This window comes from Triturus cristatus, chromosome 2_2, assembly GCF_964204655.1.
Source record: "Triturus cristatus chromosome 2_2, aTriCri1.1, whole genome shotgun sequence".
Classification (NCBI taxonomy): Eukaryota; Metazoa; Chordata; class Amphibia; order Caudata; family Salamandridae; genus Triturus; species Triturus cristatus.
The window spans coordinates 785,028,849-785,048,713 of record NC_140582.1 but is presented as its reverse complement, the minus strand read 5'-3'; the positions used below and the strand labels follow the sequence as shown (position 1 = coordinate 785,048,713).

General features: G+C 43.6%; 1 protein-coding gene across 2 annotated transcripts in view; it reads left to right on the top strand.

Annotated features, from left to right (window-relative positions):
- The window catches only part of CEP135 (centrosomal protein 135), a 479,333-nt gene that overhangs the window by 277,129 nt on the left and 182,339 nt on the right, over positions 1 to 19,865 (top strand). For both annotated transcript variants that reach the window (XM_085642056.1, XM_085642055.1), the window contains exons 20-21: positions 4,724 to 4,834; positions 13,101 to 13,286. In XM_085642056.1, coding sequence (XP_085498182.1) covers positions 4,724 to 4,834; positions 13,101 to 13,286 — 297 coding nt within the window. The remainder of the gene's footprint in view (positions 1 to 4,723; positions 4,835 to 13,100; positions 13,287 to 19,865) is intronic.

Sequence of the window (19,865 nt, the reverse complement as noted above, 5' to 3'; positions counted from 1 at the left end):
GAGTACCACATACCACAACCACCATGCCCAGGGGTCCAAGTGCACCTGGGTCAGGACGAAGGGAAAGGATTTGCGGAGCAGGATAGCTACCCCTCGGGACCCCCGCGCAAAACCGGAGTGCCACACCCTGTCATAACCATAGCGGGACAGAAAAGGACAGTTATTGCCCAGAAGGTGAGTCTCTTGGAGGAGGAGCACATCAATCTCCGCGCGTTGCGCATATTTGAGGACCGCCATGCGCTTAAAACGGTCTAGAAGACCATTAACGTTCCAGGACAGTACACGCACGGCCGCCCTAGGAACAGGTGGGTCAGCCATAGTACAGGACAGAAGAGGGGGCCATTGGAGGCGCGGCTGGGCACGCCCCTACAAGGAAGGGGCAGCGGGACATCGGGCAGAAGAGCAGGTCAAAGAGTACAAGATGCCTTGGCACAACAACAAAGAAGGAGTAACCCCCCACCAACAAAACCTTCCCCATGAGGAAGAAACAACCCCAAACCAACCCCAAACCCCCACCCCCCACCCTATACTTCGAAAACAGAAGCATCTGTCGCCCAAACCAAGTGAAAGAACCACCAAGCTAGAACGCTCGGGCTTGAGCACTAGTGGACCCCTGGTACAACGGAAATCAAGCCTGATTCACCTGCCCTGGCCAAGAGCAACATTAACAGCGGAGCACTCCAGCCCCACACCCTCCCCCCCCCAAAGAAACACAGAGAGTCAAATGGCAGGACTGCGAGAGAGGTCTGAAGTATCCACCAAGTCAGCCGGGTGGGTCGCAGGGCCCGTAAGCCGGGGCGACACGGCCCGTCGCCCGTCAGCCGCGGGACTGGCGGGCGCAGTCGAGGAGGCAGAAGATGCTCTCGACCCTCGGCGCGGCCGTCCCCCAGAGCGCGTGGTGATCACCTCTTCCGCCGTGCGCTCCCGGGGTAACGTGCGGTGCCGCCGGCGGGTCTTCGATGTCCGGGGCCTCCCCCGTCCCCCCTGCACACCCGCAGGCGAGCCGCGCCCAGAGCGGTGCAGAGGATGCTCTTCCGTCAGCCAGGACCAGGCCGCTCGTGGCGTGTCGAAGAACAATGTCTTGTGCTGGAAGATGACCCGGAGGCGGGCCGGAAACTGAAGCTGGTACTGGAGGCCCAGAGAACGCATCTTCTGCTTCACGTCAGTGTAGGAGCGGCGCAGTTCTTGAACTTCGCGAGTGTAGTCCGGGAAGATCATAATTTTGTGGTTTTGGTAGTGAAGTGTGTCAGTGCGCCGGGCCTCGCGGAGAATGGCGTCTCTGTCTCTGAAATTCAAGAGCTTGAGGATGAATGGCCGGGGGGGCGCCCCAGGGGGCCTGGGGGCCAGGGCGCGATGAGCCCTCTCCACCACGAACGAAGCAGAGAGGCTGTCCGCCGGCATCCAGGATCGGAACCAGCGTTCCATAAAGTCATCCACCCGGCCCGATTCGACCCCCTCCGGGAAACCCACCAGGCGCAGGTTGCTGCGCCGAGCGCGTTTTTTTGCATCTTCGACCCGGCGATGTAGCTCCTTAGAGTGGGTGGTCAGCTCCCGAACCTGGTCTTGGAGATGGCGGATGTCATCCTCCGCGGTGGATAATCTGGATTCGGCTTCCAAGATGCGGGTGGTGGCATTCCGCAGGTCCTGCCGGAGGAGAGCAACATCGACCTTGACCTCTCCCACCATGCCTTCAAGGGATGCATGGGATGAGTTGATGGCCTGCAGGATGGCAGCAAGGTCCGCAGCGGGGGCCGGGGCCGGTTCGCCAGTGGGGCCGGACCCCTTCTCAGAGGTCGTGAATTTGTCCATCCTGGTTTGGGTGGCCCCGGACGCCGGCTTGGTGGCCCTGTCTTTACCCATGGCGGGGGCGGCGTTCAGCGAAGCCGGGCAACAGGATGAAGACCCCCCTGCGGGATGAGGACGAGTGCCCGGGCTGAAGCGGAAGCAGAAGGAGGAACGGCCGGGGGGTCTCGCAGTGAGAAGTGGAGGGGCACCGCCCGCCCCAGCGGTCAAGCCCCAGCGGGACTCCCAGCGGGACAGCCAATCTGACCCCCGGCCACAGTCTCACCCGTTGCCCTCCGCCGACAAGGTGAGGGCCAAGGTCCCGGGCCCTTAGAGATTCCCCCGAGTGCCCTGCAGCTGAGAACCTCCAGGCCCCGACTCCTGCGCACAGTCCACCTCTCCGGGGCTGTGCCTCACCGGTATGGTCCCCCCCACAGCCCCAGGGGGGGGCAAGACGTCACTCGGCGGGTCTCTTCGGCCGGGGCCCAAAGCGATGGGAGGGGGGGGGAAGGAACGGCACACACGCCCCCCCGACCGCCGATGTGCGGCCCGAGTCAAGAAGGGCGCCTCTGCGCCCGGAATCCAGCAGGCGACCTCGGGCCCGTAGGACCAGTGCAGCACTGCAGCCAGGGGGAAGAGGGAGAGGGGGGGGAGCCGATGTACAGCCCGATGGGGGGGGGGGGGTCTCCCCTCCGCGCCCGGTCTCAGACGGTCCCGCACAGCCGCATTCACCGCCCGCCCCACAGCTTCAGTCCACTAAGGGGGGGGGGGGGATCTGCAAAGGTAGGACTGCCTACTTCTTTCTGCTGTCATCTTTTACAAGGGGTCGTCGCCTCACCCCCGGGTCTCAGCGATGTGCCAGTGGGGGAGGGCCGCACCCCCCCCCCCCCCCCCCGGTGCCGCCAGGACCTGCGGAAGCCTCGCGGCCGCCCTCACCTCGGCCTCTGCAGGATCCAGCCTGTGCCCCTCGTGGGCGCCGCGGGCTCAATTGCTCAGCGCGGCCGGGCCAGAGCTCCGCGGCCGCCACCATCTGCCGCCGGTCAGGATCCGCGATGTCCGAGCGGGTCCCGCAATGTCCGCGGCGCCCCCGGATCAGGCCCGGGACAGCCGGGCAGCTCCCCAGGTCACCGCCACCCAGAGCGCGCCGGCCAGGGCAGTGCAGGAGGGAGTTAAGAGGATCAGCGGGGACCGGCGCCGGGAGCCTCACGGAAAGGCGTCCATGACGGGCAGGCGCCACCTAGCGCTCCTTCCACTTCTGGTATTCTTATTAGAGGAAACAGGATAGTTATTCCAAGCAGTTTGCAGAAACGTGTCATTAACCTTGCACATGAAGGTCATAGAGGAATATCAGCAACAAAAAGTATTTTAAGAGAAGAAGTGTGGTTTCCGAGACTCGACAGTCAGGTAGAAGAGATTGTGCAGTCTTGTCATTTTTGTCAATGCACCACAAGGGAAAGAACTGTTGAAGAATTACAGATGTCTAAATTGCCAGATGCTGTCTGGTCTGATCTGGCATGTGATTTTTTTGGACCTCTGCATTCTGGAGGTTATCTTTTTGTTCTGATTGATGAATATTCTAGATTTCCAATCGTAAAAACAGTGACCTCTACTTCTGCATCTGTGATTTTACCTATTCTTGATTACATTTTTTCTGCTTGGGGTATACCTAATGTTTTGAAGACAGACAATGGTCCACCTTTTAATGGGAAATAATTTACAAAAGTTATTGAATATATGGGTGTGAGACATAGGAAGATTACCCCACTCTGGCCACATGCAAATGCTATAGCGGAAAGACTTATGGCCACATTAAAAAAATGTGTGCAGAGGGCAAAGTTAACATACATTTCCGTGAATCAAGCTGTGTGTCCAGTATTACGTGACTATAGGAATACACCTCATGGGTCGACTGGAAAGACTCCTGCAGAGCTAATGTTTGGCCAGTCTAGACAGACACGCTTGCCACAAATGCCTTTAAGACCTCCTAAAGAACATACACAAATTACAAAGAGAGATGAAAAAATTAAAGTAAAAAATGAAGAAGAATGCAGAACAAAGAAACTATGTTCGCAGAGGAAATTATGAAATAGGGGATCTGGTGTTGTTAAGGCAAAATCAAACAAGAAAGTCTATAAGTAGATTTCACCCATCTCCATTGGAAGTGACTAAGATGAAAGGTTCAGCTGTCACTGCTCAGAATGAAAATGAAGTGATAATTAGAAATAAAGCACATTTTAAAACGTTTGTAAGCCCTTCAAATGAAACCTACAGAGAAGGGGGATGGTATCAGTGATTGTGCTCCTCTTAGAAGAACAGTAAGGATACAAACGAAACCTCAAAGATTGATTGAACAATGTTAACAGTTATCTCTTTTCTATTTTTATTATTTATCATCTGTTATCTGTTGTTTTCCTTTGTTTGTTCAGGAGGGGGAAGATGTAGTGATGTCATGGATAAGAACTATAGTCGTGTAGTCATGACCAAGTAGAATCTACAGGGATTCTTTTTTAGTTAGTTGCTGGAGACTGGGATAGTGGAAGCAAGTGGACTTCTCTGAGTCTATGTAATAAATGTCTCAAAACAAGATTAAGGCTTCACATCATTACAGATGTTGTCAGCAGAATCTTAACTTGCCAGATAATTTTGTTTGCTTATCATCTTTATCTGTGCTAACATCTTCGAGCTCCACTGACATCCTAGCAAACAAGATCACGGCTCACTGGTGGCAAGACAGTTACTCTAGGCCATAATGTGAGTCTTGAATATTCCAACATGAGTGATTTTTTAATGTGCCAAGAGAAAGCAGGGCTACTAAAAAGCATGTTCTAGCATTCAACATTCTAAGCAATATATTGTTAGACAACCATACTAAGAACCCATGTTTAGGCTAATACATTTATGATTAATAGGCTTATAATTCATATAATTAATATCTCACCAGGCAGTCACCTCAGAACTCGAAGCAGCTATGCATGAAAAAGAAGAGCTGAAGAGGAGAGTTCACAGTTATATTACAGAGGTTTCTAGAATTGAAACTCTAATGGCTTCTAAGGTAAGGTACTTCTATATTTTCTTAGCACTTTACATTAATTGTTGATCACTCACTTGACTGCCACAATTCTTAACAATTGTTGAATCTATAGCATTAATTTAGGGATAGTTTCTTGTGTCCATCTATTTTTAGAACAGATTCCATTTTTTACCAAGTCTTAAGAATATCCGATTGATCTAGAAACTGGGTTTGATGTTCTTTGAACGCAAGTTAGGAAGTTCGGTCCATCTTCAAATTTTAGGGAATTTCTAGCTGATGTCACATAGTTTTGGACTAGTAGCAAACCAATATTGACGCCTTTAGAATGGAATGTAACTTACAGTGACAAATGATGCAGTTTACTCCATTCCTAATTTCTATTCTTCCTGGTTTTAGTTCACCAATATCTCTTCTTTTCTGAACCTCTTTTTTTATGTGTTCATTTTCTCCTTCATTATCTTTACTTGTATTCATTAAATAGTATTCATCGTGTCCACCACTTGTCGGCTTCTTCTTCTTCTATGAATCCAGATCTTCCTCCATATCCTGCTCCATGTCCTCCACCTTTCCTTAGAGAAGGGGAAACATTTAATGCACACAGCAATTAGGCGACCAAAAATGAAGGAATAGAGAAACAAATAGAGAGAAGAGAGAGCAACCAAAAGGAAGAGCCTGGCAAATCAGAAAATTAGCAAAGAAGAAAAATGCAAGCATAATTTAAAGACTGACTTACACTAAATTAAACGATTTGCCAAAAATGGCAGTGTGCCTAAAATGGAAGAGCTTGACCAGTTCTAGTGAGACGGGGAAACAACAAGTGGAAAAATCATAAAGTAATTGGGCTGTCAAGTAGGAATAACCTGTTACACAGAAAACGGAACATTTCATAAGGAAAACGATAGAACAGAGGGCAGGAAAAAGAGAGACTGTGAGACAGGAAACAGCCTGTTACAGAAGAAACTGATTGGCAAAAAGCTAAAGGAGTTTGGCTTAGAGCAAATATGCGATATGAAAGAGCCTGGTTTAAATGAAAGAGTCTGACATTAAGGAGAGTACATGACAAAAGAGGAAAGGCCAGGTACAGAGGGAACAGCAACAAAGAGAAAAGACATTTACTTTAAAAAAAAAACTTTCAAAAAGTAAAGTGCCTAGGAAAGGGGGGGAGAGGAATTGAAGAAGCCTGGGCAAAAATGAAAGCCTGCAAACATGGAAAAAAAACTACAATTAATAATCTCCTGGAAATAACATACCAAACTCAGAAGGAGCAAAGGACTAGATGTATGTACAACGCGATTACCCAATTGTGATTTTTTGGGTAATAGCTATTTGGTAATCGCTATTACTAATGTGCCCCTATTCCATAAATATAATTCGTAGCGGGTCATAAATTGACCTAGCTCATGAATATTCATGAGGTAGTTTGCAATTTGTGACCCACTGTGATTTTCTGCCATCACAGGGAGTGTGGCCTGCTGGTTTCAGCAGACTACCATGTCTGTGATTGCTTTTCAGTAAAGCAATCTTTTTGTTTTCTTTTTTTTTAAACTCAGCCTATTTTCCTTAAAGGAAAACGGCATGCGTTTAAAATCGGGAAAAGAAATGAACCGTTAAAGTTTCATTTTTTAAGAGTAGGCAGTGTTCCCTTGGACTACTGCCTGCCTGCTCTTAAAAAATATTTTTTCAACCATTCTCAAAGGGGAAGAGGCCCCTTGGGGCCCACTTCCCATTTGCGAATTGTTTGCCACGATCTTTGAGTTGGCGGTAAAGTACAATTGTTTTGCGACCACATTTTGGTTGCAAAACATTCTAACATACCAATGCACATCTGTAGTAGGAAGGAACGCCCTAAACACGTCCCTTGCAATACCGATTTGCAAACTCAAATTACGATTTGGTAACAGGTTACCGAATCGCAATATGGACTTTGTACATTTGGAAATGCCTTTTTGCTTTCGCAACGGGCCCAATTCTGTGAATCGGATCTTTTACGCCTCAAAAAGGCTTTGTACATCTAGCCCCCAGACACTGAAAACAAAAATGACAAACACAAAAATTAAAGAGCCTAGGAATAGATCTGCCATGGAAGAGAGAAACAGGCAAAGAGTGAAAAGACTATAAATATTGGAGTAGGTTAATAAGGAAGGAGTTTATCAAAGAAAGGTTTGAACTGGAGACCAGAGATTGGTGGAGAGGAGAGAGACTTGGTGCAAAGGAAAAAGCATTGACCTTTGGGACCTACTGCTCTGCCAATCATTGTAGCCATGTTGTACAGTATCCCCAATACTGTGCTCCATGGCTGCTAAAAAAGAAAAAAGATTTTTAAAAAGCCTATGATGTTGACCGGCTGCGCCATTTGGTAGGTGTATGCACCAAGCATGTGCATCCCTACAAAATGATGTGAGCACTTTTTTTGGTTTTTGTTTGCTGATCCGGGTTGGATCGGTAAACAAGAAGAAAAACAAGCATTTGCAATTCAACGGTCTCGCCTTTAGGATCTTAAAAGTATTTTGCCATGCAGCACATTATCCTGGGTGTTATATTAACTCTTCTCATTTAGCCTTACACAACTGCTATAACCAGATGAAAAGAGCATTTGTTGTCAGTGGGGCGCCATGGAAAGGGGTTAAGGTAACTGTTAATCCCAAACAATAACATTTTACAAAAACCAATATGTATTGACAAAGCTAATGCATTGACAAAGTCAAAAGGCTGGCAGCATAAGTTGGACCAGCTAGCTTTGCAAATGCTTGTGTTGCTTTGTCAGAGACGTGGAGCAGCAGAGGAATGTGGAGGTAAAGAACAGTGTGGTGTGAAACAGAAACTAATCATGAGCAATAGCTAGACTGAAACAGAAGCGTGTTCTGTACTCGAGTAAGACACGAGCCGAACTTGAAATATGTTCTGCGAAACAAATATGATCTGCGAAACCTGTTATGGTTTGAGATCGGGCTAACCTTTGCTGGAATGTCAAGTTTGAACAAGCTCTGGCAACGACATTAGGTCTGGCTTTAACACCTCCAGAGTTTTCTGTTTGTATAGATTTAAGTCATCTATATGCATGAGCGGCTTGAACTCCAAGCCATACAAGAAATTGCGCAGTTTAAATAATGTTCTAACCTGTAAACGCTCTTACATTTTGCAAAGTGGGGTCATGGAACCCATTCTACAAACTTCAGAATTAAAACTTGCACTAGTAGTTCTGTACAGTACAGCACCTCAAGCATTCTGAAATCTAAGCTGCTTGTTATGAGTGACGCGGTAATTGCGAGCTTATACCGCTAAATATCGCACTTGGAGGTCTTTGCTGAGTGTGTTATTAAGTCACAGAATAAGTGCTAACTCAAATATGCACGTAAATCTTCTGCCGTCAATTCTGTGTTGGGTGACACCATAGAGGAATAATGTGCGATGAACACAGCATGCATGCTGTTCCAAGTTACACCAATGTGTCAGTGGGGTATCAAACCTTAGTCTTCACCCCTCCCCCCCCCCCCCCCCCCCCCCATGGACTGTAAGGGTGACCTCTACAATCATCTGGCCTTGCGCTGTTTTCAAACACCTTGCCCTTGCAAGGAAGCTAACGTGTTCTGTAGGCAGGGAGACATCACCGCATATGAAAACACATTTCAGATGTTGTTGATTCACAAAATTGGGGTTCCAGAAGTAAAAATAATTGTTGATATAGAGAGATCCCAGGGCACAGACATAGCATTAGAAGCATATCAAAGATAACAGTGAGCAAAAATGCTGCCGATGTGCTATTGAAAAGTCAATTCGCAGCGCACCAATGGATGTTGTTACTGGTATTTTATCTTTCATATTTCTCAATTCCATCATATTCCTAGTCTGTTTCAATCAATCAACTTTACTCTGAGGCATAATATGCGGGGCAAGATTGCGTTCAAGTGAATCCACTGCTCTAACCTCTCCCACAGCCAGTCCTCGAGTTACTAAACATGTGAGGATTTTTGGAGCAGGCATTTTGGGTCACGGCTGCCTCAGCGACCGGCGGCACTGGCTGATTGTGCGCAGGTCGACTCTTTTGCCTCCGGTCTCTCAGCAGGGGCGTCCTTTGACTGCAATGGCAGGGCGCGGTGGCAAAGGTGCTAAACAATGGGCTGCCCTCCCGGCTCAATCTTTATCGACGATAACTGGACAGCCTCCCCACGGCATGAGACAGCGACAGGGAGTCGGACCAGTGGCACGGCGCGTTAAACGTAAAAAAAGCACGTCGTGATTTACACAAGTCCTATTGCATTGAAGACACAAACAGCACCGACTCGATTGTCCTGCTGCTTAGAAAACGAAAGCGCACATGGCGCGCTAAACATAAATAAAGCAGGTCGTGATTTACACGAGTCCGATTGCATTGAAGACACAAAAAGACACAAACAGGAATGGGGAGACGGGGGGCGAGAAGTCACAGACTGGGGGAGGGGGCTGGGGGGGAGACAGGGAAGAAAATAGTGTTAGGAGTAAAGGGGCCAGTAGCAGTGGAAGGATACAAATGATGACTGAGGAGGGACTAACAATCCTCAAACCAATCAGAAGGCATCATTTGAGACAAAAGCCAATGGGCAGAGAGTGGGCGGAGCTTCCACAAAGCTTCCACACTTCAGTGTATACTGCATGCCTCGCAAAGCGATGGCAGCACATTCGTGCTCCATCACTAGGCGAGACTTAAAAAGTAGTGCTGGCAAAAATGAGAAGGTTTAGAAAACAGCATAGGCAAAAGAGAAAGGCCTGCCAAAGAAAAAGCAACCAAAGGATGAGGAAAAATACAATCCAGGCGATAAGCCAACTTGAAAATGAGACTGGGACCTGTCAAGGAAAAAATACCTTATGCGAGATGTTACCGTATGTCAACCAAAAGCAAAGTATCTTTAAAAACCGACGAGGCTGGCACTGGCAAAAAATGAAGAGTATGACATAAAGAAACTAGAAAAATAAAAAGGAAGGGGTCTGTCCAAATAAAAGTTTCTCTCATGAAAATGGGAATGGCTTATAGGAAAATAGCTCGTAAATAGGCAGGGGCTGGTCAAAAAGAAAATTACTCATCATGTAAGGAAAGTGATAGTTTACAGAATGCCTGATAATATAAGTTGTAAGTTAATGGACCTGTGGCATGGAAGGAACTTGGTGAACTGAATTTTAACAGGTGGAAGGAAAATAAGATTCTGTTGAAACAAGCATTGGCAAAGCTAATAGGTCTTGCCTTTAAAATGTGATTGCTGTGCAGTCAGTTGGGGAAGGACGTGAGTCAGCCAATCAAAAGGATTGTAAAGTTGCTGTTCTCCAGGGGAGGGACAAATAGAATAAGAGGAAGACAAGCCATTGAATAAGAGTGACAAGAAAGCCACTCAATGGCAAGAAATGGGTGGGCTGTAAGCCCTCTATGAGTCTTTTTCACAACCAGACAGGTTGTGCTGTCTGATAGGCAAGGCCAAAAATAAACTATGCAAGCATTATAATGCTGAGGAGGATTTGGCACACCTGGCATGGCATCATAAGTACAAAAAAAACAAAATTCAAAAAGGGGCGGGCTTGGTCAGTAGACCAATGGAGTGCATGTGTTTCAATGAAGCTCCTCTGAAGTCCAAAAAAGCATTGGCTTCTAGAACCCTGATGCCCCTCAGGAGAGCTTCGGGGCAGAAACCAACCTAAGAATACTCCCATGGACTGACAATAACTGAGGAACAGCACCAGGTGTGCAGAGGCACTGTAACTTAAGCACAGAGACTGGAAAACGTTTATCATGGAAGTAACGTATGCATAAGGGGTGTTTCCAAGCGGGGCTGATTGACAAGACGCACTGAACTTTGTTAGAGACCTCCTCCATTCTATCAGAGACAAACAAAATTGCACCCCACACTGCTATTAGATCATGCCCACAGTATCAGTGCAGAAGGACCCAACAATATATCGCCAGACATAATTGCATGTGTCCGCTTCTTTAAAGACAAAGAAGAGTTGATAGATTTATCCTGTAGGACATCTAACCTTACGTTCCAAAGTCACAGGTTTCAACTCTTACATATCTAGCACTCTCAACCGTGAAAAGAAGTGACTTCAAGCCCATCACAGATTTCCTCCATAGTTAAAGAATCTCTTATTGGTGGGGTTTACCCTTCTGTATCATCTGTCTTAGGAATGCTAAAATCATCATTAAAACTTTGAAAGTAGCTAGGAATATCTTGGGGAATAACAGAAGAGACTGACTTGAGCTTGGATATTCCTACTGCAAAGAAATGGTCTGGGTCAAGTAGACCAAACAGATGTCACCATCACATCCAACAGGGGACGAGGAAACCAACTCACTAAGATATCACCACATCATAAGCTTTATGGGCTTCAACACCTAAAGAACACAGAAGACATCGGACCAGAGACTAGAGTTGAGGATGGTCTGCCCGCTGCTTCCAATGCACCAAAGACGTATGCCCAGAGGTATAGCCAAACTGTGTGACTAACTGCTCCAGTTAGTGGGTGGTCAGGGCTTCAAAGGAGGCATGGGAGTGCTAGGTTGACACATTTACCATTTAGGAACTGCACTTCTAAAAGCAGTGGTACTTTTTAATTTGACACTGTTATATGGGCCTAGCCCAAACATTATTATTAGAGTTTCTAACTGGCTTATCAAAGAACATCCTTTAAGACTGAAAACGGATCCACTGTGAGTCAAACAAAGCTGGAGTCCTTTCTGCCTTAATCCGTCTTGTAGTGATGAAGATTTGCCTTGAAAGGATACAACATCAAGCTTTATAAGCAACGGCTTAAATGCACTGGTCAAATGCTTAGCAACATTAAATATATCTAGAGATAAAAAATTTGATAAATGTCTGGTGGAAGAATCTCATCCTTTAAAAAAAAAGACTGGTCACGCCAGTGATCTCCGATGATTTCCCAGGCAGTGTCTGCCCTCAAACTCGAGTAAGACAGCAAAAGTAGCAATATTGCCTTCACAAAGATTTACATTCAAGATTTTAGTGCACGGTGCGTAGTAATATTGAGTATGAGGCAGGATGACAGGACCTATACCTACATAGAGAGGTTTCACAAGTCCACAATAACCCCCATTCTTGATAAATAAACTGGAAATTTGATAATTGGGTGCGATTTTAATCTAGTAATGAAGGGCTTGAATGTTAGATCTTCCATGAGATCAACACAAACCGGATTAAAGAAGGTACAAAATGGCTTGGAAAATGAAACTGATAGATGCTTCAAGGTCCCTCCATCTAGAGGTAGACAACTCTTTCTTTTCAGCAGCCCACAAAACATATGCCTGCCTTGATTATTTTATGACCGGGGCCCTCATTTCCCCTAGGCTTACATACACACTACCATATGGAATGCAGCACTTTCAGATCATCCTCAATAACAATGCTCATGAATGCACCAAAAGGACCAATCTGACAAGTGATGGAGGTTTCATAACTCCCTACTAATGGATAGAAAACACTAAGGAGTCTATTAAAAACCATCTTAAAGATGATGATCAGTGAGCGGTGAGTGCAAACACTGCATAAGATGCACTGAAGTCAGTCTTCAAAGGTCGGATTATTTGAGCCACTACCAAAATCTGTCAGTTTAGACTAGAGACCGTCAGACATTAGGGGCACAACTAATGAAAATTGATTGAATAATCAAGAGGGCAAAGTCTATGAACATATTCAGAAAAATCATTGCATTAGGAGCACAGCTGAGGACCCGTCATTGAGATCAGTCTGTATAATGCTTGCTTAGACTTGAGCACAAATACTACATTGGCTGTGACAAGGCCAGTAAACTACCCGCTTGTAGGCTGCAACCCAGCATTTATTAGATATAGTAGCACTAAATAAAGGACTCCTCAGGGTTGCTGCATGCAAGTGACATTGAAATAGCAAAAGCAACAGGTTCTTTTATATATTGTGTTAAATCACACTTGCTCAAGACTTGGAAACATTGAAATGCTCTCTTAAATTGAGTACTCTCTCAAACTTGTGATTTCTTTTCTCTTACTAAAAATTCAAGACTCTGCTTCCTCTGGTATGTCTCAGTTTTATAAATAGTCAAAAAATAAATGTGTAGTATCATAAATTACTGTGTTAGATCAACAGGAACATGTTGTTTGTAAAATATATACTCCACATAGATTATATTGCTAAAGGTACGTCTGTATATTTTAAACATCCTCGATTAAAGTCTATTTGCTTGAACGCATATCGCGTTTACTTGGCCTAGCTAAGCACTGTTTGTAAAGAATAATTTCAAAATGTGATGGTTTTATTTTTATCCCAATTAGGAACAAGAAAATCGTGACCTGCTAGACCAGTTCCGCATGGTCCATGGTCAAGTGGAGGACTATGAAGCAAAAGTTCAACAGGCTGAGGGAGAAAGCAGTTCAATACGCTTAGAACTTCTCTCCAGTGACACAGAACGGATGCACCTTCGAGACAAAGTGACTCACTTAGAAAATGAGATTCTAGAGGTAATACTGATCATAAAAATGGGTCTTTAATTGGATGGAGTAGCCAGACTCATTTTAGTTTTTTTCTTCTCATCAAGTTAGTTATTTTATTTCTCAAAAAGTGCCAAGTATTGAGAAACTTTATTGATTTGGCATATTGACGATGCTGAGAGTCTGTTTTTGAAATGTTCAAGCCCATGATCTAGCCATCATTTGTATCTTTTCTCTGCCCCATCCTCTGCTTTTCCATGCTTGCCACCTCCTCTGTGGAACTAAACCGAGATTCCCCCATTAGGCCATGGCTAATTTATTGTATGTACTATTCAAGTTATTATTTATTTTGTCAAACCATCCTTTCAATTGAATGTAATGGATTTATTTCTTGTAGGATGTTTTTGATTTTGATATTTCATCAGTGCTTGTTGCAGAGAAGTTGTGAGCTGGACTGACCAACATCATCTAAACGTATCAGATATGTGAGCCAACTGCGGCCCAAGATTGGTATCTTTTTCTGGGAGCATCTGGTGGTGGCTCAGTCTTTCTGGCCAGCACAACATCTTGAAAGCCTGTCTAACTCGGAGAGTGATGCTAGAGTGGAGCAGAAGAATTGCATCTACCTATGAAGTATGCATCATCCCACAAGATCTCGCTAGACTTGGAAATGGTGGCACGGAGGTGAAACTGCTGGGTCCATCAGAGAGAGAGAGTTCAAGGGGTCAAGAGGTTTCAAGAGGCAAAAAACATAAGGATGTGCTCATTGGAGCAAAACATGATGAACTTGCACTCCTCATAGGAAGCAGAGAGAGACCACGCTGCACCTTGAATCTGTTAGAACTGTATGACAAGTTGCAAGAGGGGCCTTAATGGGATGACTGGCAATTCTAGCTATGATACAGAATGAAAAGGTGTAGTTTGACATTTAGAACTAGCCCCGCCAATTGGGCAATGGGCAGGTTGAGGGGAATGTTTCTCACAAGGCAGATTTATAGACTTCAGAAGAACAGCAGGCAGTCTGGGACAGAATCAGGTGGAACTGAAATGATTATACTTATGTCTCCTGAGATCAGGAATGTTTGTAAGGCAGCAATCAAACAATAATATTCACTGTGGCAGTCATCATTTTATCTTAGATCCATGCCATGAGACACTGGATCAAAGCATTGCTTTCCGTTAAAAGAAGTTTAATTACCATGGGCTTTTATGTTCACTTTGTACCTTGTGAAATTAAGAGTCTTCTGCCTATATATATCTGTTTGAGAAAAACGGGAGTTTTGGGAATATATATATATATATATATATATATATATATATATATATATATATATATATATATATATATATATATATATATATATATATATATATATATATATATATATATATATATATATATATATATATATATATATATATATATATATATATATATATATATATATATATATATATATATATATATATATATATATATATATATATATATATATATATATATATATATATATATATATATATATATATATATATATATATATATATATATATATATATATATATATATATATATATATATATATATATATATATATATATATATTCCAACCAAATCCGACTTCACATGAAAATCAGACACCGACACTGGAGATGCTTTCTGCCATCCGGCTTGGATATTTATTCTTCACGTAACGCGTTTCGGGACAACTCCCTTGATCACACAATTACATGCGAACAAATCAGTTTCTTTTAAAACCAAATGCAGAGTTATGTTTTTCATTCGTCTTTGTGAAAAGTCGTCTTGACATAGTGCCATTGATCTCTTTACATCATTAATTATAATTCACTCATAGTCACAAATGGATTGGATTTAAAAAGATACATATTATTTCATATATTTACAATTTAATCGACTCATCCATCTAGACACAATTTGAATATAGAGAAAGTTTGACACTATTTACAATACTTTCAATCATTATTTCATTAACATATAGTCCTTGTCATTCCATGTAACAAATTATATATAACACATCGTCAAATAATCTTTGTCCATAATTCATAGTTTTTGTGTAAGACACCCCACGGTGATTATTTCATTTCAAACCGCTGTTGATAGAAAAAAGGGGGATAAAGGAGAAAATCAAAGGACATATATTACTGCCTATTCTTCCAAAGATGGTACTTCGATCAATTTTTAAAATAGTAAAGTGCTAGTGCTTGTTTTCAGACTATAATAAAGTGCAAGTGCCTCATTATGTGCAAAAACCGCAATCTTATCACAATAACGTGCTAGTGCAATACAGTACTGTTAATAGATCCTTTAAATACTTTTTGTCGAAGTCCTATCATTACTTAGAAGCTCTCCTTATGACGATGTATTTACAAATAAAAAAACACATAAGAGGAACAATCGTTTGTGACATAATGTAAGTTAAAATAACAATGAAGATTAAAAATCAAAACCAATTGATAGCGGTACCTCTATTTTAAATGTACATGTAAGTCTTCTTCGACATTCATACCGTGAGGGCTCTTCGTATTAAACATGAGTATATATTTTGACTCCAATTTTCTTAGTTTGCTTTCTCTGTCGCTCCCTCTTTGATCTTTGGGAACTTGGTCAATGGCAAAGTACACCAGTTCATTCGTGTTTCCCTTGTGGACTTCATTTATGTGTCGAGCAACTACATAGTTTTTATCATTATTATTTATTGCCCTAAGATGCTGCAGTATACGTACATGAACCATGTGGATAGTACTACCTACATACATCTTAGGACACGAGCACTTTAAAACGTAAACAACAAAGTCACTTTTACAATTAAGAGGTTTTCTTAGTTTCCAGGGACTGTTCAAAAGAGGGGATATTATTTGCTGCGTGTTCTTGCCATGCCTGGAAGCTTTACACTTAAAAAATTTATGGAAACCAGGGCTGACTTTCAGCCAACCACCTCCCTTTTTGGTTTCCATATTTGTTTTGAACAAATCGTCTCTCATTGATTTGGCACGATTGAAAGTCACCAAAGGATCTCTCGAAATTTTCCCTTGAAGAATAGGGTCCTGTCTGACAAGGTGCCAATGCTTACTCAGGCTATCTCTCACTCTAGCCTGGTATGCACTGAAACCTGTGATCATACGGATTTGACTCTGTCTGCTTCCTCTTTTGTTCCACTTTTTCACCATCCGGTTTTAGTAATGCACTTCTTTCCATATTTTGTACCTTCAATTTAGCCTGATTTAATGTGTCCATCCTGTATCCTCTCTGGAGGAATCTATGGGTTAAGGCTCCCTGGGCTTTGCCCAGAGCAGCCGGTTCACTGCAATTTCTTTTCATCCTTAAGTTCTCTGCGTATGGGATACTCATTTTAAGTTTGGTTGGATGGAAACTAGCTGCGTGTAAAATTGAATTTCCAGCAGTAGGTTTTCTGTAAGTACAGGTTTGAATTGAATTTTGTGCAATATATACCTCTAAGTCTAAATAAGTTACTCTCTCCGTACTTATTTCCTCAGTGAATTTTAGATTTAGCTTGTTTACGTTGATACTGTCGATGAACCTTTGGGCCGATTCTTTGGATCCGTTCCATATGATGAATAAATCATCAATGAAACAAATCCATTTGATGATATGATCTCTCCATTCATTGATATACTCAACTTTGAGCACCTGCTCCTCCCACCAGCCCATGTGTAGGTTGGCATAGCTGGGGGCGAAGCAGGTGCCCATCGCCGTGCCTTTAAGCTGCCTGTAGGTGTCACCTCCAAATAAAAAATGATTATTGGTGAGACACAACCTACACATCTCCAACAACATATTAGTGTGTTGGTAGAGGTTGATAGGTCTCAAATTTAGGAAGTGCCTCAAAGCCCTTAGCCCATCCTCATGGGCAATACTTGTATAAAGGCTCACGACGTCTTGCGTTATGAGGAGATAAGATTCTTCCCATTTCACATTTTCAATTTCGTTTAAAAAGTCCCTCGAGTCTTGGATATAAGCTGGTAGTGCTCTCACATATTGCTGTAGGAAAGAGTCCAGATATTTTGAGGTTGGTTCAAAAAGACTCCCTATGGCGGAAATGATGGGACGCCCAGGCGGTTTGTCCTTATTTTTATGGATTTTTGGTATTAGGTATAATATTGGTACCACTGGTTTATCCACCTTCAGAAACAAATATTCCGACTGCTTAATTAAACCTAATCCTCGCCATCTTGCAAGGTCCTTGTCAAATTTAAGTTTAACTTCCACTAGGTTACTGTGAGGGACTAGTGAATAACACTCCTTATCCCTCAATTGTAAAGCTGCCTCACCATTATAAGCTTCTAGGGACCATAAAACCAAATTACCTCCTTTATCGGCCTGTCTCACTACTATGTCTGGTCTACTTTGAATTTTGACCATCACAGATTGGTATTTCTTGTCAAAACCTGTTTCATCTTTCAAAAATTATTTGCTAGAACTTAAGGATATCTCCTTTAGATCTTTAATTACCAGGTCGGAGTATAGATCTAACGCATCTTTAGGGGTGTTGGGTGTGAAATTAGATTTTGGTCTGAATTTGGTGGCAGAGCTGTCAAAAACATCTAGACAGAACAAATCATCAGCCTGACTGATTTCATCCACCATACTCTCACCAACCCCTTCCCTCATAAGTTGCTGACAGTCAAATAGTACCTGCATGTCCCCAACATCAAGGTTACCAGGTTCTTCACTGACCTCTTGATTTCTCTCCTTCCGGCTAGTAATTTTAGTGTCAAAGAATTTTTTCAGCTTCAGTTTCCTCACGAACTTGAAAAAGTCAATGCGCGTTTGCGTGTAGTTGAAATTAGCACGTTTACAAAAGGAAAAACCAAGTGAAAGGATTTTTGTTTCTTCTTCTGATAACAAGAGATCCGTTAGATTAATAACAGTTGACGTTATTTCTTCCATCCCTTGCGCTGGAACTGCTTCTTCTTTCCTGATCGTAGTTCCATGCCTGCCCCGTCGGTTTTTTCGTTGGCGTAATTTTCTTTTCTTTGACTTGGAAACGGTGGACGTAGATTTTGAGTCCGATCCTGGTATAAAAAACCGAATTCCTCAATTACAGACGGGGGATTCATCGTCGCTGATGGTTGTGATGCTCCATCCTCCGGGAGTGATTCTACATCGGAGCTAGCTACTGAACTCAGGTCAGAAGTTTCACCTGGGATGTTAGAAGACTGGATATTAGTAATTGGATTACACACTGTCGCATTAGCCTTTGAAAGACGTTGCTTGCGGATGGAGTCAAAACGACGTGCAAAGGTGTAGATCTGACCCAGCATGTAATCCTGCCTATCCCGGTGAAACTTTGTAGCCTTGCGTGCTGTTATTGATTGCTCGTATTTCGTTAAACGAATACTGAGGTCAGATTTGAATTTGTTTGCCTCATCTTCTCCCAAGCATTTCAGTAATTCTGCTTCCAACACTATAATTTCGGCTAGTAGTCTTTACCGGTCTTTCACAGCATATTTAATCAAGATTTTCATCATATTTTCCGAAGCATGCGCGTTGTTCGCTGCCCACTCCTTAAGCATCTCGGGATCCGGATTCTCATACGTGGGGGCTGTCAATACTCGCAGACCTCGGGGAACCCTCCCCACATCCAGGTACCTGCTTAATGACTTCACCTCCCACCACTTGGAAATCTCACTTCGACGTGACTTTTCAATCTTTTTCTTTAGTGCTACAATGTTGTCACTTGACTCCTTCCCTGCTGGGTCCACCCCAGGTTTTGGATTTACCGCTGTGGTGCATCTTTCGCTGAATACAGAGTCAGCAGTCGCCTCACGTTGTTGGATTAAGGTATCCATTACCACACATTAGTTTTGTAACAAAACGTTCGCTTGTTGAATAAATAAAACGCTGAATGTATCCTTTGCCTGCTTAGCAAACTCCGCCGTGCTTTTTAAGCCGTGGCTCCTCTCCCCGCTGCCTGAGATTACTGACCGCTGATTTCTTTAGCGTGCTCCTTCGGCGAACTGCTTCCACGGATGCATCCACGGATGCTCGTCGCCGTCCGGAACAACACTGCGACCAACGATCACACATTCAAAGAAGGGCGGCTTTGGGGGGGCTTCCTCGTAGTGTTGAAAACACTCAAAACCAAAATTTTGCCTGAGAGTCGAGGATGCTCCTAAACGAGGTCGCGTCGGTTTCCCGCTGCTCCAGCAGTGCAGCGGCTCAGTATTCCAACCAAATCCGACTTCACATGAAAATCAGACACATCAATGTTATATTTTTTACATGATGAACCGCTGATCACAATTCATCTAATTGTATATCAGTAGCAACACTTAATGAACTATCTTTAATATGATTATTGCATTTGTAATGGTTCCTTGAGGGATAAGAGACATACATCTTATGGACATCCTTTCTGTGAATATATCACTCCAAGATGGCCGCCCCACGAGCAATGGTATAGCGTGGGACAATTGCCATCTTCTGTTTCTGTTGTTGTTTTTTGAATCTGTCCACGCTGTCGCGCAATACATGACGTAGTGTGTATTTAATGTTGGCGCGCGGTCTTGCTGATGAGACACTGATGAAGATTCACTCGAAACGCGTCTGTCTTGCTATTTGATGTT